Source organism: Podarcis pityusensis (assembly GCF_964106645.2).
Source record: "Podarcis pityusensis genome assembly, chromosome: 8".
Lineage (NCBI taxonomy): Eukaryota > Metazoa > Chordata > Lepidosauria > Squamata > Lacertidae > Podarcis > Podarcis pityusensis.
Window position 1 is genome coordinate 37206619 of NC_138033.1, and position 25951 is coordinate 37232569.

At 43.0% G+C, this 25951-nt stretch overlaps 1 protein-coding gene across 5 annotated transcripts in view; it reads right to left on the reverse strand.

The window, feature by feature from the left end:
* Positions 1–495: 495 nt before the first annotated feature.
* Positions 496–25951, reverse strand: part of KIFC3 (kinesin family member C3) — a gene marked incomplete at its 5' end in the record, with an annotated part of 34145 nt that continues 8689 nt past the window's right edge. Inside the window, 19 exons of one of the 5 annotated variants that reach the window (XM_081017008.1) lie at positions 496–945; positions 2737–2836; positions 3521–3655; positions 4438–4667; positions 5193–5322; positions 5831–5954; positions 6661–6791; positions 7776–7880; positions 8189–8370; positions 8785–8896; positions 9118–9248; positions 9458–9605; positions 10661–10834; positions 11071–11310; positions 11416–11559; positions 13173–13238; positions 14129–14325; positions 18449–18574; positions 19957–20048. In XM_081017008.1, coding sequence (XP_080873134.1) covers positions 920–945; positions 2737–2836; positions 3521–3655; positions 4438–4667; positions 5193–5322; positions 5831–5954; positions 6661–6791; positions 7776–7880; positions 8189–8370; positions 8785–8896; positions 9118–9248; positions 9458–9605; positions 10661–10834; positions 11071–11310; positions 11416–11559; positions 13173–13238; positions 14129–14269 — 2319 coding nt within the window. In that variant the 3' untranslated portion in view covers positions 496–919. Of the gene's footprint in view, positions 946–1718; positions 1752–2736; positions 2837–3520; positions 3656–4437; positions 4668–5192; positions 5323–5830; positions 5955–6660; positions 6792–7775; positions 7881–8188; positions 8371–8784; positions 8897–9117; positions 9249–9457; positions 9606–10660; positions 10835–11070; positions 11311–11415; positions 11560–13172; positions 13239–14128; positions 14326–18448; positions 18575–19956; positions 20049–21070; positions 21231–25951 lie in introns of those variants that run through there. The other 4 variants (XM_081017006.1, XM_081017007.1, XM_081017005.1 and 1 more) reach the window with 4 other exon arrangements.

Genomic DNA, 25951 nt, shown 5'->3' on the forward strand with positions numbered 1-25951 from the left:
TTTAAAAAAAGGCAGACCATAGATCACCTCATAACAATTAAATTTGCAGAGAAATGCATACTTGAGACTTCTAAAAAAATACACATAGAAAAATGAGAGAAAACAGAAGGAACATAGACAAAAGTGACATGGACTGAAAATAAACAGATATATCCTTAAATACTATAATAAAAACAAATAGGAGCAAATAAGTAATTCTGTATGTTACAGGGACAATGATCCCTTCTGTGGAGCTCATTGGAGGATTTCTAATCACCTGGAGTATGGGGGAGGAAAGATGAAATTCAGAGAAAATGCCTTTAGTCCCAGCTATTCTCATAGCTGCTCTGGCCTAGCCAACTACTCATTGTGTGAAGTGAGTACTAGTGTTGCAGGTTAAGCTCTGCCCTAGTCCAGCTGAATTTTGCTTCCAATATTGCTTTTCTGTTACAAGGAAGACCGCTGAGTTGTTCGTTTTATAAAAAGCAGAAAAACATGGTGCTTGGAAGCCACATCTTGGTGCAAAGAGTTTATTAAATTAAAAAATCAATGCAGAGGGCCAAAAGGATGGGAATGGGTCTAGGACCTCCATTCTCCCTTTAAAAATATAGTAAAATTCACCTCATGTCAAATAGGCAGATGAAGTCCAGTTGCATCCAAGCCCAAGTCCATCCATTGCCAGCAACGGATGAGGTACAAGAGGGGGCTGGCATGTCACCTTCTCTCAGGATGGGAGTGTGTCTGATGGAGAGACCCTTCGCAATTCAAGGGCTGGCAGATGGCACCACCCTTCTTTTTGCTGTGGCTTCCCTTTCTTTGTGTCTCCCAAATCAGTGTCCATTAGCCTCTGAGGTGGGCAGGAAAACGAGTAGTCTCTTTAAAAAGGATTCATGGTTTCTGAAACTCCTTTTAAAAAAGCATGTTCCTCAAATCAGCTGCTTCACACAGGGATTGGCCTCAGTTTCCCTAAAAAACAAACAACACAAGGGAAAATATTAGGGCACTTTGCTTTCTACTCCTACACTGCATCCATGGTGAGTGCCAACCACCTCTTTGCTACATGCATAACAGGTCACCCATGAGTGGCAGCTGGCCAGGCTCCAGCCAAAACCTCTGTGCAGAATGTCATGTGTCATGCTAATTAAGTTTAAAAAATCCAAAACTAAAAGAACTTACAAATTGTGTTCTATAATCTAATGGCAAATGATCCTTCAAGTTATGATTACTGTGTTATTGATTCTTGCACAGGAAGAGTTTCAGAATATGGAGCACTTTCTTAAAGCAACAGAAAGGAGAAGCTGGTCAGGGGTAGGGCAGAAAGCCACCTCTGGCGACAGATTTGGAGATCTGATTTGAGATCTGAAGCAGAAAAGGAATCTATGAAGGAGCAGGCAGTTATGCAGGCACTTTAAGTACTGTATACAATTAGATCAAAGAAGAGTTATCATACAATGCCCAGAGGCTCCATCCCTAGAATGCTGGAGGTTTCGTAATGCACCTCCATGGTTACAAGCAATCAAAATATGCTTTAAAAAGTAAAATAAAGGTGGAAACTTAAGTTCTCAAGGTTCAGTGCCACTTCCCAGATTCTACAGATGTGAAAATGCCATTAACTACAAGCCCTGACCCCCAAGAAAGCAGGAGAGGTTGTGCCCATTCCCTGCCGCCCTGGCCAAAGCAGAGCCCTTCACCTTGCTAAGCAGCTTAGTCTCCAGCACCCAGCACCTGTCCACACTCACCTGGAGGCAGACAGAGCTTCTCTTAATTCCAGGCTGAAATCAAATGGGACAACAGGTTTGTTTTGCATCCCCACACTTATAAATTAAGAGAAAAAGCAGCCGGGCGTGTACTGCATTAATGAACAATTAGCTGCTTGGTGCTGGGTGACACCATCATGTTTTGATGAGTTTACTCACAGCATCTGGCTGCCCACCATGGCTGCTGGAACCTTTGATGTGATCCAACAAGAGCATTTCTAATCCTTGAACTTCCTAGAAAAGTTTGTGAACATGGAGTGTGCCTGGCAAATGATGGATTTGAGGCTGGAGGCAAAAGGACTATCTCTGTTCTAATTGTAAATGAGGATATCTGATCTCAAAGCAAAGGTGCATGGAGATGAATGTTGTCTAGAGGGCTACCTACACTCTGTGCTTCTCCTGGAATACACTTGACGTTCTATGCACCCATCCCTCCCCTGCCATTGTGACCTGATTTGCCCCGGGAAGAGCAGAAAGCCACTACTCATGAACATGAGCAGCCAGAAGATTTTCTAAGTACCCAGCATCCATCCTGGTCCAAATCAATCCCACTCTCTACTGCCACCCCTACCTACAGTATATACAGAATGGAGGGGTGGCTGGAACAGGAAGGTTGTCTGATCTGCTTCCTTGAGGGACGTCTCAAGGCCTATTTGTGTGTCTTGACATCATATGGTAACTGAGACATCAGCCTCCTGTTTACTGCACCCTTCCTGATACCTCTATCATGCTTCTCCTTCCTTCCTTCTACCCCCGGGTGATTACACAGCAGCAGTGAGGAGAGGGCTTGCCCTGCTGCAGGCCTCATCTTCAAAATAGTTTTGAAATAGTTAGGCCAATGCACATGCACACACACTCTGAGCGACCAGAGGTACCAGTTGTGGAATTCAGCTCCACTCTACATGAAAACTCAGAGAGCAGCACTGTGTCTCAGAATCTCTGGGATTGTCAGAGTGCCCTGAGGAGCAAAAGGAAGAGCCGGCTTCTATGCAAGTCTTACCTGACGTCTGGAGTCTTGCCCGGAGTGAACTCGCTCGCCGAGTCCGAGGAGAAGACTGACTTCGGATGCAGGGCTGTGCTGTGACTGATGATGAGTCTGCCTAGAAGAAGAGCCACAGAAGAAGAGTTTGCAACATTTTATATTAACTTTGTGGAGGTTTGTGGTTTTATTTTAAATGAGAATGATTTTAGCAGTACATACACATTTCCAAAATAGAAGCTGTAAAACACCAAAATTGGAATTTGCATAGTAGTAACATACACAATAACTGATTTGGTGTTAAGCCAATATAACCAGGGCCCACCCAAGACATTTTGGCACCTGAGGTAGACCCCAAATGGCGCCAGGGAAGAAGGGGTAAGGGGAGATCTACATCAGGAACAAGGGGGTAAGGAAGATCAGCATTGGGGTTTGCCCCTGTGGATCCTACTGCCTGATGCAGTTGCCTCACCTTGTCTCATGGGTGGGCCGACCCTCAATATGACATACAAAGTCATGAGAATACAACAAACTTATCAAACTAAAAGTATCATATACTACATCATGTTACATTTGTTTTGGCTGATTTCCCCTCAGATCTATTTCTTGTTTACCTAAAAAATATGAAATCTGAAGTGAAAAAGGCCTTGTAGGTTATTCTTTACACTAGATCACCCAACCACCACCTGCTTGGTGTCCAGATTATACCAAAAGCGCTTCCCTGTAGCAAAGTATGAAGCAAGAATAAGCCCAAAGATACACTCCTGCATAAGAAAGCAGGATGAAACGAATGAGGGCCAGTTACCTCTAAGTGCTCCTGACTGGTCCAGGAGCCCAATTCTGTCCTCCGAGAGCCACAGCCCAGTTCAACAGAGCGAACCCTCTCAGCAAACTTAAGGGAACAGAGTGTCTCACTTGTATTTTTCTCCACAGGAGAGACCTGACCAGGGAGGGAAAAGGGAACATTCATGATTATCCATATTTAAAGCTGAAAGAACCGAGGGAGAAGTGGTGAGCTCCTGCTGATGCCTCCCGCTTATAGATCTATGCTGTTTGTCCCCTTTCCCAAAGGTGCATGAGATGAGAAGCAGGGAGAGAAACAGAGGGAGTCTTGCTGCCCTTTGCAACTTTGGATTATGCTGGGTTTTTCTTTCTTAGGTGGGGGTGGGGGGGGTGGGGGATGCTCCAGGGCTGGGATTACACAGCCAAGCACATAAAACATTTTTTTAATATCCAAACAGTGCAGGCAGGGGACTTACACCAGTTGTTGCATGCACAACTGCACATGGCAATCAAAACAGGAATGGCCTTTTTGCTAAAGTGTTATTCTGGACAATACAGAATACAATACAATACAATACAATACAATACAATACACTGTGTGTAGATTGCTAACAAGAAAGAATTTTATTTGGGGTGGGGGCTGGAAATAGTTATTTGTTCTATTGTTACTTGATGTATTGCATTTGTCAATCTTTTGCAATAACCGTTACTAACTTTAAAATAACGAGCAACTGGACTGCTGAATACGTTTTTATTATTCTGTATCCAGATATTATTGAAAATAAAAAAACAATATAGCAAAAGAAAACACCCAGGAATGGCATAGCTCTCAAGGAGAAGTAGGCGCATCACACTGCGCCAAATACACCGAATATACAATTCATTATGTGTCACTTGAAAGCCCCCCACCCCAATTATAGCTCTTATGGAAGCACCCACCTGGACCATCATGAGGGTCTTGCTGTCACCACTGAGAGAGTCTTGAAGTAGGTAGGTCAGCTTGGAGTTGCGGAATGGCACATGGCCCTGGCGGGAACGCAGGGCATAGATCACATCTCCCAAAGCTGAGAGCGATTTGTTGATGTACTGGGCCTCACGCAGCCTGCTCCCCTCTGCACCAGACCTCCCCACACGCTCAGATCCTGCCAGATCGACCAAATTCAGCTTCCCTAGGAGGAAAGAAGTCAGGCACACCTGAACTACAATCCTGAGCATACTTACTTGCGAATAAATATGTTTAGGACTGAGCTATTAGTATTCAACAAGACTTTGGGCCTCGGCAAACAACAGCCAGAGCTATCAATGATCAAGCACCCTTCTAAGTTCACCAAGAAACCAAAGAGCTTGGATGTATGTAGAAACTGGTGATCGAGAACCCAAGGGTTCAGCTACTGGTTTGTCGGTGGGAAACACAATGCAAAGGAACTATCCCTAGCTACCAGCCAAAGTGATGCCCAATAATGTTTCTTACAATTTATTCTGCTCAATTAAACCTGGTGGCTCATTGCATGGACCTCTCCTGGACCTTGTCTCAAGTATCAACTGGCCTGAGCTACATTGTAATTTGGCTATCATCTACAAAATTAATTGACATTCCTCAATGATCTGTTTCCTATGTGATTCACTTACAACCTAGGTTAGGAGACCATGTTTCATTCATGGTTGACAACAACTAGGAGTAAATTTCTACCAACCTGTGGTTCGTATTCCTGTGCTGTAATCAATTCCCCTCACTGTGATAATCAGGAGGGCGTGAGATCGGGAGCTGTGCTCGTTCAAGTAGGTGCTTTCAGTCACTCGGTTGATATGACCAAATTCAAAGACCTAGAATAAGTGCACAGAGAGAGAGAGAGACAGTCAAGCCACACCTGCCTTCAGCAGCCAGTTCTCACATAGGCCTCCCTCTCTGACCATCATCCCAGGCACTTGGCGCCCATTCAGAGGGCAGCAGAATCTCTGAGCAGCAGAGAGTGCCTTTGCAGAACTTCCCTGGCACCACATAGTCAGTGGAAGTCCTTAAGATTTGCTACACATGAAAACAGCTGAAAACTCAAAGCCCAAGAAACAGGAAAAAAGATGCAGGCTGCACAGTAAACTCAGCTTCACAGTGCAACGTGCACAATACCTGCCCACATCACATTTTTATATAATCCTAAAAATCAAAGCAGTTTCTGGTACTTGTGTCATAAAATACTCATTAAAATTCTTCATTTATTCTTCCTGTATATCTCATTTACAGAAGTGAGCCTTTCGGAACTTCCCTTGCCTAGACCTAGACTGGGGGGTGGTTGACTTGCTATTCAAAATGAAGCCTCCTTGCCCGTTTTCTAACCTGGTTGATGTCTTCTACACAGTGCACAGGGAACTCTGTCAGGCCTGGCACATAGAGCTGTCCACTACCATCCGGGCACAGTTTGATGTCCAACTTCTCCTGGGGCTCCTTTCCAAGCAGGTCTCTGAAAGAGAGAGGCAAGCAAGATCTTTGTAAGGCTATGTGCTCCAAAAGGACACTTTTCCAGCACAGAAAGATGGGTTAGGGATGCAGTAGGTGAGAGACAGTTGCCGAAGAATCAGTAACAAATAGACACCCAATATTTGATTGCTAAAAGAAAAACCCCACATTGGTTCTCTTGCAGCAGGATCAGGTCCCTTGCCTAAAGAGCTGTTTCATCCTTCCCAAGTTACAAATTGCAGGTGGACAGTGTTCTTCAACCTGACAGTGTCCAATACCAACACCATTCCAAGTGCTTTGAACAGAGGCAGAGAACGGCTAATGGAGGGAAGGAGGGAAGAACCATGGAACAAGTATTCCTCAGTCAAAGGAAATTTTTTAGCTGAACAAACTCTAACAAGTCACAATGAACTGCCTTGGCTAAGAGTGCCGCTACCCAAGAGGAACTAAATTCTGAAAACAGGTGAACAGAGTTGCCACTGCAAGAGCTAATTCTGTCTCGGGGCTCAGTTCTGAAACTTGCTTCAACACCAGAACTAGTTTCCGGAGCACCTGAATAGGGATATTGCCTTGTTATATGGGGCGGGGTCGCTTCTCCTGCAGAAAGCACAAGCTGTTCCACCACCACCACTGAGATTGTTTTCTGGGACATTCCAAACCCTAGGGTTTTGAATCTAGGGACTGAGAGGTCTTTGGCATCCTGTGGTTACCTGAGGGCTTCATTGTAGATCTCAGCCACACTGACAGTGATCTGGTAGTTCCAGTCGGAGGCTTTTGCCTGCACTTCTGAGAAGAGAAGCTGCAGTGCCCGCTGGTTGATTCCTGGGTTTTCGGGAGTTCCCTAGTGAGGAAAATGGAAGGAAGGACATCATGTTCCTTCAATGTATTAACATTACATAAGAAGAAAGGAACACCAGAAAGAGTGCGTGTGTGCGCGCGCTCATGCCAGGCAGTCCAGCACACCATCACTGACTCACTCATCAATTTCCCTTCCCTCTATCCATCTCCCTGCCATCCCCAGTAGTGGGGGCACACAGTTTTTCTGTAAAAATGAAAAAATAGTAAAACCTTATAAAGGCTAAAAGGTAGTATTTTGAACTCTAATACCACAAATCCCCCTCAGCAAACATGGAAACACTATACAACGCAGTCTGCCCCAAACAGCAGCCAGAAAGCCTAAATAGCAAGTGGTGTTTTCAAAAGAAATAAAGGAAATTGGACCACTCCTACCCCTTGAGGCACAGCAGGTGGGAGAAAGGATTAACCGTGCTCTTCCAGTGAAGGAGGAATCAAGACTGGTGAGAAGATTCCCTCCTTTTCCAGTTGACCACAGGTAACCAGATTTATTTACTCCTAGTTTTGACACTGCCTTCCAAAAGAAGAGGTAACCCTTTCCTGTATACTCCACCCCTGTAATGAGTACGAGCAGGAAGGAGTGTTTTCTTTTGGAACCTAAAACTGCACAACAATGCAGCCTGAAAAACCTTTGGAAGAGCATTGAGCAGCTGCAGGGCCACATTTTAGGGACTTACCAAATGAATATCCCATGGGGCAAGACCTCCTGGGATGGTGTGAATAACGGGACGTTCATAAGGGAAAAGGTGCTCCCCAAGATATGTGGGCCCAAGGATACCTTTAAAAGGTGAGAGCCACCACCTTGAACTGAACTTGGAAACACACTCGCAGGCATGCAATATGGGCTTTATATTCAGTCCCCACCCCCCAAATAGATAGGTATTTAGCACTAGCTGAACAACCCCACAACAGGGCTATGGAAACTGCAGAATCGGCAAATCGTTTAAAAAGGAACTGAAAAGCAGCTCACCTCCATTGTGTATGTCTTGCCGGCACCTGTCTGGCCATAGGCGAAAATGCAAACATTGTAACCATCAATGCAGGATGTGATCAGGGCTTGAACTTCCCGGAAGACCTTTAAAAAACAAAGTTTGCGTAAGGCATTGGCAGAGTACTTTGCTCCGCTGCCATCAGGCTCATACATATCCATGAGACTACTAAGTCCAAACTAAATGAATCACAACCTCTTTACATATAGAGTAAAGGAGGAAGATGAGATACTGCAGCAACAGCAACATGTCTAATTTGCCTGCTGGTAAACACATTCCTACCTAGTTAAGTAACTCAACAAATGAGACGTTTCCCTTCAAGCTACGTTCCTCCTCCTCTCACCCAGCAGACATTCTTGCTAACTTAACAGGAGAACACCGTGACTATACTTACATCTTCCTGTGTTGCTTCAGGAGGAAAAACCTTGTCAAGTTCAAATGATACCAGCTTCCCTCTATGCATCAGATGCAAGATGGCATCATCATCAGGGTCAAATGTCACAGCACTGGCAGCCTCTGGCCCATCGCCATCCTCTTTACATACTGGCCGAACACGGCCAAACACACGGATATTGCCTTAAAGGGAAATTATAGCTTTATAAATCTGAGAACAGCTCCTAGGCTCCTAGGCCACCCCACAGAGAATCACAGTGGCTGATGGTTATCTCAACCACTAGGCTATATTCCAAAAGAACCATCTTTCCAAATGGCATTTAGGGGCAGGCCAAGGTTCAAAACCTTGTTTTTGGTGAAGCAGAATGTGTGCAAATCCACACTTTGTCTGCCAGACAACCATCAGCAAAACCACCTGAGCCACAATGAACACCCCGTGCATAAGAGATAGGAAGATGTTTCCACCGCAAAGGCTCCCCCAACTCTCAAGCTGGGAACCCCAGAAAACACCACCTCAACTTCCTATCAGATAGCCTCAGTCGTCAAGTGGCATCTATGCCATGCCCTCAAGGAACCCATACATAGGGACTCACAGACCTTTCAACCGCACAAGTTCATTGTGACATTTCTTCCGGAGCTGCAGTTCTCTGCGGTATTTCCTCAGGAGCTCCTGATTTGTACTGTTGACCTCTTCAATGGCTTGGCCAATCTTTGAAGAGAGGACAAAAGAGTTAGGGGGAATATGTCACACTCTGTGAGGTGGAGAATCTTACTCCTCCTCATCTCATCCAGATCTTCCCATCTCAACTGAGCCACTCATAATTAAAAAGGAACTTTACAACCAACAGGGAAGGTGCAGCACCACACCATTTAGAGGGCGGGAATCAGCCCTGAGATTTGGAAGTAGGACAGTCTTGCTGCTGGACTGACCTCAGCCTTGGCACTCTGTAGGGCTTCTTGGAGAAGAACAGGAAATTCTTTGACCTGCCGCTTCAGGCTATTGTAATCATTTGTAAGGGTTCGAAGAGCTGGCTGGAGAGTCAGGAGATTTGTCCTCACTCCTACGGAGATGAATAAATGTACATTAAGGCAACGCTACAGACTCATACATTTTCCCATTTTCATTTGCAAAAAGCATTTCTCCTCCTTAAACAAAACCTCCATAAGGCAGATGCTGGTTCACATGATCTCTGAACTGAAAGGCAGCTGCTTCTTCAAAAGCCAAACCAGGCCCTTGAGAGAAATGTTTGGCCAGCTTGAAGATACTCACCTGCTAGGTTCTCGTGGACAGCTTTCATTTCTACCTGGGCTCGAGCAAATGCTTCTTCAATGGCTCGATTCTTGTCCTCCTCCATGTTCTGCATCTCCTCCAGCATCTGCTCGTGGGCCCGCTCCAACTCAGACTCATACAATGTAACCTAGGAAACACAGCAAAGGAACCTGTCAGGGTGAAGAGGCCAGGCTACCACTTTCCCTCTCCTCTAGGGCAGGCAAATCTCTCCAATCAGTTCCTCTCTGTTTCTCATTTTTTCAATCTTATGTTCAGTTACCCACATTTCTACATGGGTTTGCAGTTTTTTTTAAATAATACAGTGGTACCTCGGGTTAAGTACTTAATTCGTTCTGGAGGTCTGTTCTTAACCTGAAACTGTTCTTAACCTGAAGCACCACTTTAGCTAAGGGGTCTCTTGCTGCCGCTGCGCCACCGCTGCACGATTTCTGTTCTCATCCTGAAGCAAAGTTCTTAACCCGAGGTAATATTTCTGGGTTAGCGGAGTCTGTAACCTGAAGCGAATGTAACCCGAGGTACCACTGTAATAATCTTATGAACATTCACCAGCATTTTAACCTGAATTTCTTCTTATGACACACATTTTTGTGCGCAATTTCCCCTAATAAAATTATATTTGTATGTTATTTTCACAGATATATGCATTTGTGTGCAAACATTATCCTAGTATATGAATTTTTGTACACATTACTTGGCTAGAGAACCATACTAAAAATATAAGAATTGTGAATTTCAAAGGACAACTGTTTCAGTTAATGTATGGTTTCAGGAAGCATGAATGTGGTAGGTTTGCCTTTAAATGCAAACTTAATGGAATTTCTCCCCCATCCCTCCTCTAACATCCATCAAAAGAGTGCCTTCTGCTGCCAATAGGAAGGCATTAGGATCCAGGGACAGGTTGCACACCAGTGAGGCTTGAGAGAGAGAACTGGAAAGAGGGCCCTGGAGCAGCAGGTAGAGCCCAGAGAGGAGGAAGAGGATACTGCTGCAGAAGTGTAGCAAGAGGGGGACCTAGAAGCTAAAGAATGCATAACTCTCTTGCAAGGGACCAAAAGCAGAGAAGAAAGCACCAACAAATGAAGAAGCACCCTTAGCGCTTCCTGTTCTTTCCACCTGCATCATTTTGAACAAGTTGCCTGAGCTCTGCTTCTCTCTCTTTTTCCACACTCAGAAAGTGCTCACCTGAGCTCTGAGCTGCACTGCTGCTTTCTGAGAGTTCTGCAGTTGCTGTTCCATCTCTTTCAGCACCTGTCTCTGCATCCCAACTTGGTCTTGCAAGTACTGGTTCCGGGACTGGGCTTCACAGAGGGCCTGCTTGGTCTTTGAGGACTCGACTTCCACGGTCTTGATTACATACTGGGGGAGGAAAAGCAAGAAACACAGCTACAGAAGTGAGACACGGCCACAGTTCATTATAGGTGACCTTAAGGATCCTTTCCAACTCTACAACTCTACTTGAGGGCAGCTTATGAAAATAAGAGATACTCTGGATCTCTGACTGAAGCTCTTCTGGGGACTGATGACTCTTTAAGCAGTTTCACTTTCAGGAAACTCATGGACTAAAGCCTTCACAGCAAGCTATTCTGCCTCACCTTAATTTGCTGAGGCTGGGCTTTGAGGCTGGCTATTGTCTCCTGGCTATCCCTCAGTCTGCGGCTGAGCCTTTCCTCCTCCTCTGCCTTCTCTGCTAGGGAGTCTTTCAGCCGGAGCTCCACCTCAGCCAGGCGATTGGTTTTCTGCTCCACTTCTAGGTCCAGCTCCGACAGGCGCCCTTTCACCTCTTCTGCTTCTTGCTTTAGTTGGGCCAGCTTTTCCTGCAACTTCACATTCTCCTAAGTAGTAAACAGGGAGGAATGAATATAGCATATAATGAACATGACTTCAGCTGAGCAGCCTGCAGCCCCACCCCAGCAGAAAGAAGAAGCAACTCTTTTTACCTGGCTGTGCTCGCAGTTCACGCATTTCACAGGATGCTTCTTCTTGAGCTCCTGCAGTTGTGCCTCACACATCTTCATCTCTTGTTTCAGACGCACATTTTCTGCAACCAAAAGGTCCCGGTGCTTCTCCAGATCTGTGCCACCCTAAAAAAAGGGCATGGGAGGCAGGCAGGGTGTTAGAGGAACCTATGCATTATGAGCAATTTTACTACTTTAACTACCAAGTCACCTACTGGACCTGAGGGAAATCACAAGAAAAGCTTGAAAGTTGCCCACTGAAAAAATCAACAGTGGAATTTATTTATTTATTTATTTATTTATTTAAGAGTTTCCATCCCACCAACTCCCAAAGGTATCTATGTTCAAAAACATGCCATTTGTTTGAGCAGAACAAACAGGCAATATATATATGAGTGGAAGGAATATGGCTTAGAGGCAAAGCGCATGCTTTTCTTGCAGAAAGCCATGGCCAGTCAGTGTGGACAACACTGAGCTAGATAGACCAATGGGCTGTTGTGGCATAAGGCATCTCCCTACGTTCCCAGAAAAATGACTCACCGGCTACACTTTGTTTGCAAACTCTCTCAATAAATTTAGCTGAATTGATCTAGCAGTACTGTGTGTAGGTGGGTTAATTGCCATTTTCCTTCACACCCACCAGTGCTGGTAACACCCTTATAATTTGTACACTTGGCATTTTGCATTGTGTGGACTATTGCTTTTGTGATTCAATTATTAACATATCTGTAGTGTACTTATTACATATTCATTTTGTTTCCTGCATGTGTTTTTCAATGCTGGGTGCATTTTGGATCCTGCTGTTTATGGGCAACTCCTCTTCAGCTCTTTTTTCCTTCAGAAAAGCAGACACCAGGCAGGGTCTCTAAGCTTATACTTCTCCCACAGGTGTTTTCAAATGGAGTGGCCCTGCGCTTCCCCACCCCCAGCATCAAGAAGAAATTATTATCAGGCGAAAAGAACTGAACTTGCACAGAAACAAGTCCTGTCTTTATGATGGGGAGCATATCACTACTGGAAATAAGTGTCATCTCATCAGATGGGATGGACCAATTTAGAGCTAAGTCCTCAGCAATGTTAAGGGAAGGGTTTGTTAAACAACAACAACAGTAGCATAAAGCAAGGATTATAAACACTAAGGGAAAATCTGCATTAACAGGATTAACCTTTCCAATGGGAAGGAGGGGGATTTCAGCAAAGTAACTCAAGAGTGGGAGAATCCACAGTCCTTCCTGCCTAGGCCAAATCAATAAGCAAAGTGTGATGAACTCAGCTGTTTACAGGAGCATGTTGAATTTCCACAAACACCAGCAAACAGGCTGCTTGCAATGCTTTTTTGGGGAGACCTCAGGAAAAATGGAGGTCAATGTGGGTCAAATTCACCACATTTAACTTGCAAAACTTGTAACCCTGTGCTAAGCCACCTTCAGGGTTTTGCTTCACATATAATTGCAAAAGCCAAGTTGCTCATTCAGTACAATTTTAGTCACATACATGAGCACCATCCCCTAGTTGGGGTAAAGAAATCCAAAGCTGTACACACGTGTACACACACACACACACACACACACACACAAGTATTGCTGCCGTAACATGCATTCCTACTCAGAAAGGAGTTCAACAGCAGTTACTTCCTCTGTTTATAGTTTAGCCTACATGTAAATGTTTTCATGATACATGTATTATGGAAGAAAGTCTTTCGGAGATGTTAGCAGTGCAAAGAAGCTTATGTAGCTCACCAACACGGAATGGAGCCTGTTCATTTCCTGTGCTTGCTCCAGGAGTTGGTCCTTCAGACTTTCTGTCTACCAATGCAGAAAGGTAGCTTTAAATACATATCACTTCCACGTTGGAAGGAAAACAGAGATGTACTTGACAGTTAAGTTTCTTAAATTTATAAGACTGACCATCAATAAAACTATACAGGTGGCTTATTTAAAATAATAGAATAATTAAGAATAAATACAGTATTTTTCCATAGCAGAAACAGTACAAAGCAGTTTGCAGGTTAGCTTTAAACCACACTAAAAGAGAGAGGGAGGGAAAGAGAAAGGCTTATTTAAAACCACACTGAAAAAGTGAATGCTAAGGGTCTTTTTTGAAACACAAGTTCAAAAGGCATTTTCAGTGGTGATTCCCCAATTGTGGAATGTTTTCCCCAGAGAAACCCTCCTGCAGCCAACACTGTCAGCTCACTGGGTGGAAACATTACTTTTCACTGTTTAAGGATCTTAGTTTAATCATGATGTGGAAAGATTCTGGCCTGTTTTGGTGTTTACCTTTTAGTGGGGTAGGGTAAGATTAATCCTTCTTATTCTTGTTCTAAAACTGCAAGTATCCAAATTTGTGGATGGCATGAACTTATTCAGGATGGTAAAATACTGAGCAGATTGTGAAGTGCTCTTAAAGGCCCATTCTAAAGTTTCTTACTAGGGAATTCAAAAAAGTACTACACACAGGTATTGTTTTTGCAGAAAAAACTATCACAAGCACACAGCATGGTCTTTCCATGTATTTTTTTTGGGGGGGGGGGTCCTATAATGACACAATTACTTTACTGAGACAAATCCTGGGATGGGATGACTAGTCTAGGATGCCATCCAGGATGAGGCAAGGATTCCACAAGCTGCTCCCAGAAAAATAGCTAGCAGAGATGCATGTTGTCCCGCTACAAGGAGCCTGAATGACAACATACCTGGTTCTGCAGCTGTACAGTCTGACTGAGTTGGCTGCTCTCTTGCGCAGAAAGCTTTTCCTGCAGCAGCAACAACTCTTGCTGCAGCTGCAACTTTTCCTCTTGTAGCTGGGCCAAAGAGTCCACCAACTTCTGTACCATGGGAAGCTGACGTGCCCCCGGCAAGCTGGGCCGTTTCCCACTGAAGAATCTTCCCTCTGCAACAAAGCGGGAAATTATTATCAAGCAGAGCAGGTGCCAGGCAGGGATGAGATGAGGGGAAGATTAGCATGTGATGAAGCGGAGTGCTACACCATGAAGGGCCGTGAACAGTACAAACTGCAAAGCAAGATCTTCTGATGCAAGATGAAATGCACCTGCCAAGCATTATTGCAGGAAGGATTGTTGGTGGGTGTGCGTTGGCCACGGGCTATTTCTCCCACCAAAACTCTGGGCAGAGCCATCAGCCAACAAAGCCCAACATTAGCATGTTGACCAAAGAAAGGAGTACTGTGATGCTGCTGAAGTCAAAGAAAATTTACCTTGCATGTTAGATATTTACCCTCAGCAGTTGCTAAGAGGTTGGTCCAAATTTATATTCTCAAATGGTAAATTGTCCTCTCTTTGGCCTTACAGCCCATGGGGCAACTTGAAATCTGCTTTGCCCCTAATAGTCACCTAATGTTGTGCAACCCTATGCGTGTCTACTCAAAAGTAAGCCCTACTAATTGCAATGGAGATTACTCCCAGATAAGCACAGTTAGTTAGGATTGTTGTCAAAGTCTGCATAACCGCTCAAGTATGATCGTACCTTAGAAGTCAAACAGAATCCGTTCCGGAAGTCCATTAGACTTCCAAAACGTTCGAAACCCCGTCAGACGTTTGGGTTCCAAAAGAACATTCGCAAACTGGAACAATCACTTCCAGGTTTCCGACGTTCTGGAGCCAAAACGTGCGATTTCCAGGGCGTTTAGGATCCAAGGTACGACTGTACTTCAAATGAACTTTTACAAAATTCAGACTTCACAACATTTTCCACATGCCCTAGGGGACATATGTTTTTCTCTCTCCCCATCCTCCGCAAAATAGCTTATTTCCCTTTTACTGAATATCTAGCTCTGCAGAATGTAAAAATATGATTACTGTTTTGTGACTTTTTAGTTGGGACATAATGAAAATTGTTACCCTAATGTTTTTATTTTAGAATTATTTTAATGGACAGGCACAGCTACTGTACCTTCCCATCTTTACCTAACAAAAATGAGTATGTCTGAGTGAAACCTGGGTTGTTTGGTATTTTAAGAAAGCATTATTCATTCGCACACGGAAATAATGGCCTCCGATCTTACAAAAAAGCACAGAGAAACAGCTTTCCAAGCACAGCGACGTAAGTACGCATCTCGGGGAGATGGCATAGTAAGACAGAAAAGACAGAGATGCCACATCACCACTTCTTGCTGCCCAAAACTCCCTGAAGAAGTTTGGCAAGTGGGATGCACACAATGACCACACAAGCATGGAGAAGAGATAAATACCACACTGCCTCTGTGCCCCAGGTGGAGGAGCTCTTCACTCACAGCAGTCTGAATTCCTGTCACCATAAGCAAGAAGAAAGAAGAACACACAGAAGACAGAACCTATGATTCCGCAAAGTCGAAAATACCCAAGTTGTTCTGTGGGCAACTAAAAATAAATACTATCTCCCTCCCTCCACCCAACAGCTGGTTGGTTTGTGAAAGGAGCAGAGAATGGAGAGCAAAAAGGGGTCACTACATATGAGAAATAAACAGCTAATGACAGATGAAGAAATATCTATCTAAGAAATAGTTATATGATCAACAACTTTAGGATAGCATCACTACACCACATATTATTGGCACCAGCTGTTCAAAAGAAGTTGGCATTGCAGGGTTCCCTTAAAGTCTCTTCTGCTAGTGCTAGATACTACTCGTGTCTGGACCAGGCACATGGCTCTGGAAAGAGCTCCCAGACCCCACTGCCAGATAGCCAGGCTGCTCCAGAGGTTCAGCAGCTCCAGAGGGAGCCGTTTTGTCAGAGGGCAAAAAGCAGCAATGCTGAGCAGCTGGCCTTGCCTTGCAGGCTGGGGCAGGGAGAATTCCTTAGATTACCTTACATAACTTCCTTCATTACTTCTGCAGCCATACCACACTCAAGATTGGAGACAAAAGATCTGGGTCAGCCTCCTAACAATAGAGGCAATGGCCAAAAGAGGAAAGCATCAAATCTGCCCTTGACTGTTTGAAATGAGGCACACATAGTACTCTTTCAGAGGAGGGATTTATCTTAATACCCTCTTCTAAACTGGGGTTTGTGTGTGAATGCGCATTATAGGCAGGGTCATTCCTTTGCTTCCAAGGAGAGCTACTGAGCTGTTAACAGCTGTATGACAGATAGACATAGATGAAGTTTTTTACACTTCTGAATCCTTATGCTAGGGAAAGTTGTTTAATTTTTGTTAATTTAACATTTGTCTCAATACAGCCAACCAAAATGCCATTCAATCCCAAATGAATCATCATACTCTCAAAGAACAAACTTGGATGGTCAAGTGCTAATTGCTTTACAGGTAAAACTGGGCCACCAGAGAATAAAAAGTATGCAAGCACCCAACTTTAAAAGACTTTAAATAACAACAATCAGCCCTGGGAGCTTCAGAATATTGATGGCATAAAGACAAGGAAAAAATAATAAAGCAACAAAAGTTAATGCCTGGAAGAGGAACTTCTGGTTTTGCACTGTACACCAGACAAACGCTAAGGGGACACTGCAACATTTTGGTACAGCTCATACTCGTATTTATTTCTGACATTCTGCCCTGACTTTCTATATAAAATAGGGCAGAAAGGGCAGAAAGTCTAGGTGGTTACATATATACATAGTACATATAAAAACATCCTGAAAGTGATCATGTTGTTGTTTGGTAAAAGAAACAGAAGTGGAACATTCAGGTGAATCAATATTGAACTGTTATGGAGGGTTGGAATTACAAAATTTTAATTATTTATTGACTGACTTAAGGTAATCACAGGACCATGGCTTGAATATTAATTGATAAGGCATTTAGTGTATGCCTTCTGTCGGTACAGATATATTTTTACATGCTTATAGAACAGAAAATAGATAGACAAGGGCAAGACCTTCATCTCTGCAATGCATGCACTACACTTGCAGGCGCTTCATTAACAGCCATCACATCCAGTCCGAAATAGCCAAGGAATATCCCTGTGTGAAACCATGGAGCATGACTACCAGTCAGTGCAGACAGTATGGAGTCAGGTGGATCCATGGGTCTGATTCAGTATATTGTAGGATTATATATCACCCTGAGAGATGTGAAAGGTGATTAAAAACAGCAACAATAACAACGCTGCAGTTTCTGACAGGTAGTCAAATAATATCAAGATAAAATCACACCAATTAAAAACCAGTCAAAATAGTAACAGCAGATTATAATTACCCTGTGCTGCTTTCCCTGCACATGTCTCAAGCAGGTGACATACCCACCCATCACTTCATGATTTCCCATAGGCTGTGCTGAGCCTAGAAGAGACACCTGAGAAAAACCTGGGAACTAATACCTGGGAGGAAACAGATGCATGTCTTACCAACCCTGACCTGGATCTAAAGTCCATTTCAGACCTCCAAGGATAAAAATGAAAGGGCTCTAACAAGGCCAACATTCAGAGCTGTCAACTGGTGTGCCAGCCTTTTTTAGAAGGGTCATCTCATAACCATCATTCCACATCACCTAATTGTATGTCCTGCACCCAATATACTTAATAACTCCTTGCAAATGTTACACTTGTGTGGTTCTATTAAAAGGAAAAGGATGAGTACTCGAGTCCCACTACAAACATCAAGCAGCAGGTGTAGCTGGCTTGTTAAAACATTATTTTCTTTCCTACAATATTTTTAAGCCAATGTCTGCAGAAGGATAAACTATTTCAATATGTCCAGCTGCTCATCCAACACTCTTTCTGATGCTCATACACCATTTATTCTACCTTTTTATTTCTACGCTGCCTTTCCCCTGTCAACCACCCTATAGGCTACAGTAAGAGAGAAAGCGGCTAGCCCAAAGTCAAGAAGCAAGCTGCTTGCATAATAGGTGGAGACTTGAATGGAGGCTTCCCGTGTCCACATCTGGCATTCTAACTACTATCCTGTCTGATAAGGAAACAGACAAGCAACCCCCACCAATCTGGTCTCAGTCAAAGGATCTTCTGAAGATGCCACCCAGTTCCACTTTCTAAGCTTCTGTGCGGAACTCATTTTCTGCTTACTTATTCTTTCCCCCTCCACCCTGTGCCCCTCACTCACTCTTTTCTGTCTGCAGTGCTCTTCTCCCCTCCTGGTCATAGCCGTGTTGCCATCTTGCTTTAATGCTCTCTCTTCCGTGCAAACTCTCTCCTCACACTCCTTCACTGAAGCACTTTGTTGTGAGGCCTCACAAAGGGGAGAAATGGGACTCGCTGCAACTTCCAAATCAGCACAAAACAGGGAGCACCTCCTCACTCTGATATGTCTGGGCAAGCTCAGGCAATTAAGGCTCAGAAGACCAGAGAAAGGGAAGCCAGAAGAGTTGAACTGTAACTCTCTCCTGGCATCAATTCTTCCTTTTTGGAGGGAGGTCAATAACAAGGGGTACTTAGGGTGCAGTAAGGCACAACATGTGGGGGAAATGTGCCAATGGAAAACTGACAATGTGCATATGTGTTTATTAGGCACTTATATGATAAGTAATGTCAGGAGCAGCATGTATACAAATTATATAAGGATGGAATGCACTCTGTTTCTATACTTAAAATAAAATTAGCCAAGCCATATTAAAACACCTTCTTTTTGGCCAGAACCTCCTATTCTTCTTCACCTCCATCTTTGGGCAAACAACACTACATTATATGCTTGTAAATCCCCTTAAAGTACTCCTGGTTTTGCATCTGTTAGTTACTACACTAAGGCAAATTCATAAATGAATAATCAATAATGACTCCTGGGGAGAAACCGCCACTAACAGAGTACATAGGAGAAAAGAATGCTTTGTGTTCATTTGGCTTTTCTTTTATGGTGTGGCATGTCTGACAGGGAATTTGTGCAGCTGGAAACTCAACTTTAAAAAAGTCCTTGGCCAGTAAACCACAAGTTCAGCATTGAAAGAAAACAGAGGAGCAAAAATTGGAGTGAAATAGGTGGAGGAAGCCCACACATCACAGTATCCCATAGTTAAGCCAGTGATCATGGTTTGTTTCCTCTCAGTGTATGCTGAGAGAAGGAGTGATTTGCTTACGCACAGCAAACCATGGCTTATGGCTTTACACGGTGTGTGAACAAGGTCAATGGCTCAACCTGAAAGAAGGGACTCAAAGTCTGCACACATACACCATCTTGAATCCCTCCAGCAAAGGGACACAGTTTCAGACTAGTTTTTGCTAGTGAACTGCTGACATAGTTTGGAGTTCAAGTTTCCACTGCAAACTTCACATGGAATGTCCTTTGCCTTTTGCACATGGGCTTTTCCGAAGAATAAGCAGCTGCATATCAAGTGCACGGCATGGAACTTTCAACAGAATTCATAGGGCAATGATGGACTTCCTTTCAGATGAGAGGGCATGGGGAGAGAAAGCCAGTTGCTCTGTTGACACCTCCCCCCCCCCCCAAATACTGTGGAAAATGTGGAAATTTCGGGTTGTTAAAAAGGCTTTTTAAAAGCAACAACATCAACTCTCATTCAAATAGTCTCTTTCTCTTTCATATGATAAACAGAGTACTTTTTAAAGTAACATCTTAAAATAATATTATGGCCAGTTACACTACTGCAAAATACTTACTTCCAGAATTCAAAGACAGCACTGTTAGGGGTTTTACCATTCCTACTGTCTTCATCTGGATTGTAACAACATTAGGACCAAACACATAGTTCCTGCAAAAGAGTAGCAGAACTAAACAGCCTCTAAGCACTCTCAGTTCTCACTTGCCTCCTAATCAACATACACCATCAAGGGACAATGAACATAAAACCAAAAGCTAAGGAGACAGGGAGGGAGGGGGATGATCACCACACCCTATGTGAGGATTCACAGCAAAAGGAGGAACAGATTTTGCCAACTCGACACTAAACCCTTATTATGACAAATCCTGCAATAAGTCACTGGCTCAGCATTAGTATCTACATGAAGACACCCCCTGCTTTTATCCTATCCTATCAACCGGGATGTGTATGTTAATGATCAGAGAGAGGCAAGAAGACAAAGACATTGCTATACTGTACAACTAATCCTACTTCAGCTGAACTGTCTTTCCATACAGACCCCTGCCTCCAAATAAACCCCATAGCAAGCCTCACAAGATAGAACCAGGAGGAGGAGGAGGCAGACAGACACCATCACAGGTCTGCTCAGGTCCTGCCCTGCTCAAAACTCCACCCACTTTGTCCTCCCCACCCACGTTCCAAGCAACTAAACAGTCTCCAGTTTCCACATGTGGAAGGTGTGTTTGCCTCTCTTGGTTTCTGTGTTTTGCTTCCTCTTTGAATTAATTATTTTAGCATTCTGTTTCCAATATCCATATGGATCCATTTTTTTATTTTTTTTAAAGTCATATTTTATTAATGGTGCTTTGGGGACTCCAATCAAAAAGTGATTACAAATTAAATACATTTACATTTTAAATACCTACTTAACTAACCCATTGGGTTCCAATCTGTCTCCCTCTTTGGGGTTTAGGATAGCACACATGGCAGCAATCCTGTTTTATTCTGCCAGGGAGCTTAAATGGAAAATTCCTGACTTGCCCCAAGGTGCCAAGTATGCTTCCTGGCCAAACAGATCTGCTCCCAGGCCTCCCCAGTCCAAATCCAATGCTCCAGTCACTACGCCTCATCGGCTCCCGGACTGTCTTTCCCAAATAACCAAGATGGACGCAGATTTTGTGCATCTGCTGTACCTGAGTTATCCATGTTGACGTCAGCTTCCTGCTCCAGGATGTCGCAGCAGCTGTCAACAGCTGCCAGCCTCTGTCTTGTGCCCAGCTTGGCGATGGAGCCAATGCTTCCCTCAGTCTTCACCTGGCAACTGGCCTTTCACACCTTGGCTTGTAGAGCCTGCTGGGAAGATAAAAACCCTTGTATGGGAGGCATGCTAATAATACCAACAGCACTAAGACACTCCCAACCCAATACGGAACTATTTGCAAATAATTCATGATTCAAGTGCCTGGGGAATTGTCATCAATTAAAGTTGTTGATGATATCTTACGTCTTCTCTGCCTGACAAATATGATAATGGTTGCTGGGGGTTTTCTCTATTAGATCCACAGTAAAAAAAAATACTATGTTAGCATAGTTATTATGCTACTATAGTTGACAGCCCTTGCTTAGGTCCGGAGTGTTATTTGTTTAATGGGGGGGGGGGGGATTAAGGTTTGCCCCAAGCTAAATTATTTCCATAGAAATTAATGGAAATCCATGTTGGTTATCAATTGTTTTTATTTTTATTTTATTTTTTTTAATGATATTTATTAAAGTTTCACAAAAATACAGAAAACAAAGAAAAAAGTATAAATTACAGCAAAAAGGTAAAAAGTAAGAAAAAACATACAAAATAAAACAGTTAAAAACACAATAATGTTCCATAACCTATCTTCCTTACTCTTATTTCCCCGGACCTCCTCGTACCTCCCTTCTTTGTATTCCAATTCAATTTGTTCGTTCAGCAAATCCTTACCATTAATCTTTTACCCAATTGTTAACCTTTTTTTTCCATGTCTCTTAAAGCATTACAGCTAAAAACCTCTTAGTTTCTATCCAACATCCTTCTAAAGTTCCTTAATTTTGCAATATTTCTGTAAATAGTCCTTAAATTTTTTCCAGTCTTCTTTCACCGACTCTTCTCCCTGGTCTCGGATTCTGCCAGTCATTTCCGCCAATTCCATGTAGTCAATCACCTTCATCTGCCATTCTTCCAAAGTGGGTAGATCTTGTGTCTTCCAATACTTTGCGATAAGTATTCTTGCTGCTGTTGTAGCATACATGAAAAAGGTTCTGTCCTTCTTTGGCACCAGTTGGCCGACAATGCCCAAGAGAAAGGCCTCTGGTTTCTTCAGAAAGGTATATTTAAATACCTTTTTCAGTTCATTATATATCATTTCCCAGAAAGCCTTAATCTTTGGGCACGTCCACCAAAGGTGAAAGAATGTACCTTCAGTTTCTTTACATTTCCAACATTTATTATCGAGCAAATGATAAATTTTTGCAAGCTTGACTGGGGTCATGTACCACCTGTATATCATTTTCATAATATTCTCTCTTAAGGCATTACATGCCGTAAACTTCATACCTGTGGTCCATAACTGTTCCCAGTCAGCGAACATAATATTATGTCCAACATCTTGTGCCCATTTAATCATAGCAGATTTCACCGTTTCATCCTGAGTATTCCATTTCAACAGCAAGTTATACATTCTTGACAAATTTTTAGTTTTGGGTTCTAACAATTCTGTTTCTAATTTTGACTTTTCCACTTGGAAGCCTATTTTCTTATCCAAATTATATGCCTCCATTATCTGATAGTAGTGGAGCCAATCTCTCACTTTATTTTTTAATTTTTCAAAACTCTGCAATCTCAATTTATCTCCTTCTTGCTCCAAAATTTCCCAATATGTCGGCCATTTGGCCTCCATATTGAGCCTTTTCAGAGCTTTTGCTTCCATTGGTGATAGCCACCTTGGGGTTTTATTTTCCAATAAGTCTTTGTATCTTATCCAAACATTAAACAATGCTTTCCTAACAATATGGTTTTTGAATGCTTTGTGTGCTTTGACCTTATCATACCATAAATATGCATGCCATCCAAATACATTGTTAAAACCTTCTAGATCCAAAATGTCTGTGTTTTCAAGAAGTAGCCATTCTTTCAGCCAGCAAAAAGCTGCTGATTCATAATAAAGTTTAAGGTCTGGCAGGGCAAATCCACCTCTTTCCTTGGCATCAGTTAATATCTTGAATTTTATTCTGGGCTTCTTGCCCTGCCAGACAAATCTAGAAATATCTCTCTGCCACTTCTTGAAACAGTCCATCTTATCTACAATTTGTAATGTCTGAAACAAAAACAACATTCTAGGCAATACATTCATCTTTATCACAGCAATACGGCCCAGCAACGAGAGTTTCAAATTTGACCAAATTTCTAAATCTTTTTTCACTTCCGTCCAACATTTTTCGTAATTATCTTTAAATAAGTTCCCATTTTTGGCTGTCATATTAATCCCCAAGTATTTCACTTTCTTTACCACATTCAATCCTGTCTCATTCTGAAACCTCTCTCTTTCAATCGGTGTTAAGTTTTTCTCTAAAACCTTAGTTTTTAGCTTGTTCAATTTAAAACCTGCCACCTGACCAAATTCCTGAATTAATTCTAAAACTCTTTTAGTACTAGATTCTGGCTCCTGTAACGTCAATACTAGGTCATCTGCAAATGCTCTCAGTTTGTACTGTTTAGCTCCGACCTGTATGCCCTTAACCAACCGGTCCTTTCTAATCATATTTAGCAAAACCTCCAGGACCGATATAAAAAGCAGTGGGGAAATTGGGCACCCCTGTCGTGTCCCTTTTTCTATCTTAAATTCTTCCGTAACCACATTATTTACAATTAATTTAGCCTTTTGTTCAGAGTATATTGCACCTATACCATTTTCAAAACCTTGGCCTACCCCCATCCCATGCAGATTCTTCTTCATAAAACTCCAAGAGATATTATCAAAAGCTTTCTCCGCGTCAACAAATATCAATACTGCTTTGGTGTTTATATTCACTTCTAATTTTTCCAAAATATCAATTATATTCCTCAAATTATCTGACAGGTGTCTTCCCGGGAGAAAGCCCGCTTGGTCTTTATGAATCTCTTTCATCAATACTTTTTTCAATCTCTTGGCCAAAATGTCTGCAAAAATTTATCAATTGTTTTTAATGGGTCTACTCAGAGTAGAACACTAGCTACAAGGTCAATAAGTGTGAACTATTTTCTTAACTTGCCATTTGTCAGCACCGAAAGAAACACTTTGGCACATCCAATTCTGCCACATGCACATTGTGAAATGAACTCCCATCCCTTGAAGTCTAAAACTTTCCAGGGAGGTGCCTGCTTATTAACAAGAGCAACCCACATTTATCTGCATAGCTACAACTTCCTCTGCGAGGTTTTTTGTGCCAAGAAGAAGAAGAGTTTGGATTTGATATCCCGCTTTATCACTACCCGAAGGAGTCTCAAAGCGGCTAACATTCTCCTTTCCCTTCCTCCCCCACAACAAACACTCTGTGAGGTGAGTGGGGCTGAGAGACTTCAAAGAAGTGTGACTAGCCCAAGGTCACCCAGCAGCTGCATGTGGAAGACGCGAACCCGGTTCCCCAGATTACGAGTCTATCGCTCTTAACCACTACACCACACACACAGGAGACACATGGGCAGCATTGCACTTTGAGATTGGCTGTCTTGGTTGATAGAAGCAGCCACTGAAGCTGGGCAAAAGGACATGATGGGCACTGAGGAAAGCACTGCCAGGGCGAATTGTCTTTTACTTTGCCCTCTACAATCTGGAAACCCACCACACAAGCAGATCAGTTGCTGAACACTTTAAAGATGGTCTATAAAGATGGAAAAACTCACTCTGATAAAGTCATATTGAACTTCTCACCACTTTTAAAAACCACCACCACTATCCATTGGATTACGGGGAATCCAGATGTGTTCTTCCTATCACTCCCTTTGCTACCATAGCCCAGTGAAGGGGGTGTACAGGATAATTTTCTATGCACTGCGTTAGAATAATTTGATGGATGGATGGAAAATCAGCTTAACACCCTTGCAAGAAACATGCCCAACTTCAGCTTCCACATTCTTCTTTTTATTCCCCCTCCCCCTGCACTTTTCCTACTGCAACTCCTGCTTCTTACAACCTCTTCCCACAAACCAAGGGCCAAACTGCATGCAGCAATCTAAAGACACAGGCCCAGTTACCCAAAAAGTTGTTCCTCTTCACAAGCACATTCCCTTGCCTGCCAGCCCCCATGCCAATGAAGTGGGCAGCAGAACACTGATACCAGATTGTGCCATTTCACCTGTCTTTTTTGAAGTAGAATGATTATGACATTGACCATGAGGAGCAAATTCCTCCACCACGTGAAGAGAAGTATGACTTTAGCCATTGTGTCCACTGCTGTCTGTTCACTCTCACTGCCATCTGTTCCAGGATGTTGCTACTGTCAGAAGTGAAGAGCACTCAAGTTCCTACAGCTACTGTGGCAATGCAATTCCTCTCCCACTGCTATCTACAGGCTACTACACTACAATAAAAACCAGTTCAAGAATCCACTTGTATCACTTATTACATTCCCAATCTACCAATGATTGATGGTGTGTGAGTGTGGGTGTGCAGACTTTCCCCATGTGTTTTATAATTCCTTTCCTGAATGGACAGTGCATTACTCAGAATGGCACAGAAAAAAATTACAAGCAATGTTTCCACTGACTCCTTGGAAGAACGCTTTGGCTAGACTTCCTCTTAAACAATAATGTAAAGTATATACTTGCTGGAAGCTCCATTAAGAGCTGGTGCGTGCGATCCCGTAGAGGAAAAACAATACCCTGCTACATTTTTAAGAAAAGGTAGTTCCCTGACAGGTAGTCTTGTTCTTTCATCTCTGACTTTGAAATCCTTCAAGGTCATCCTCACTTGCATGGTCAGGTTTCCAAATATACCTGCTCCACACACAGAAGATGGGCATACAGTAGCAAAATAGCAACCTCAGAAGATACTTTGCTCAGAAGACAG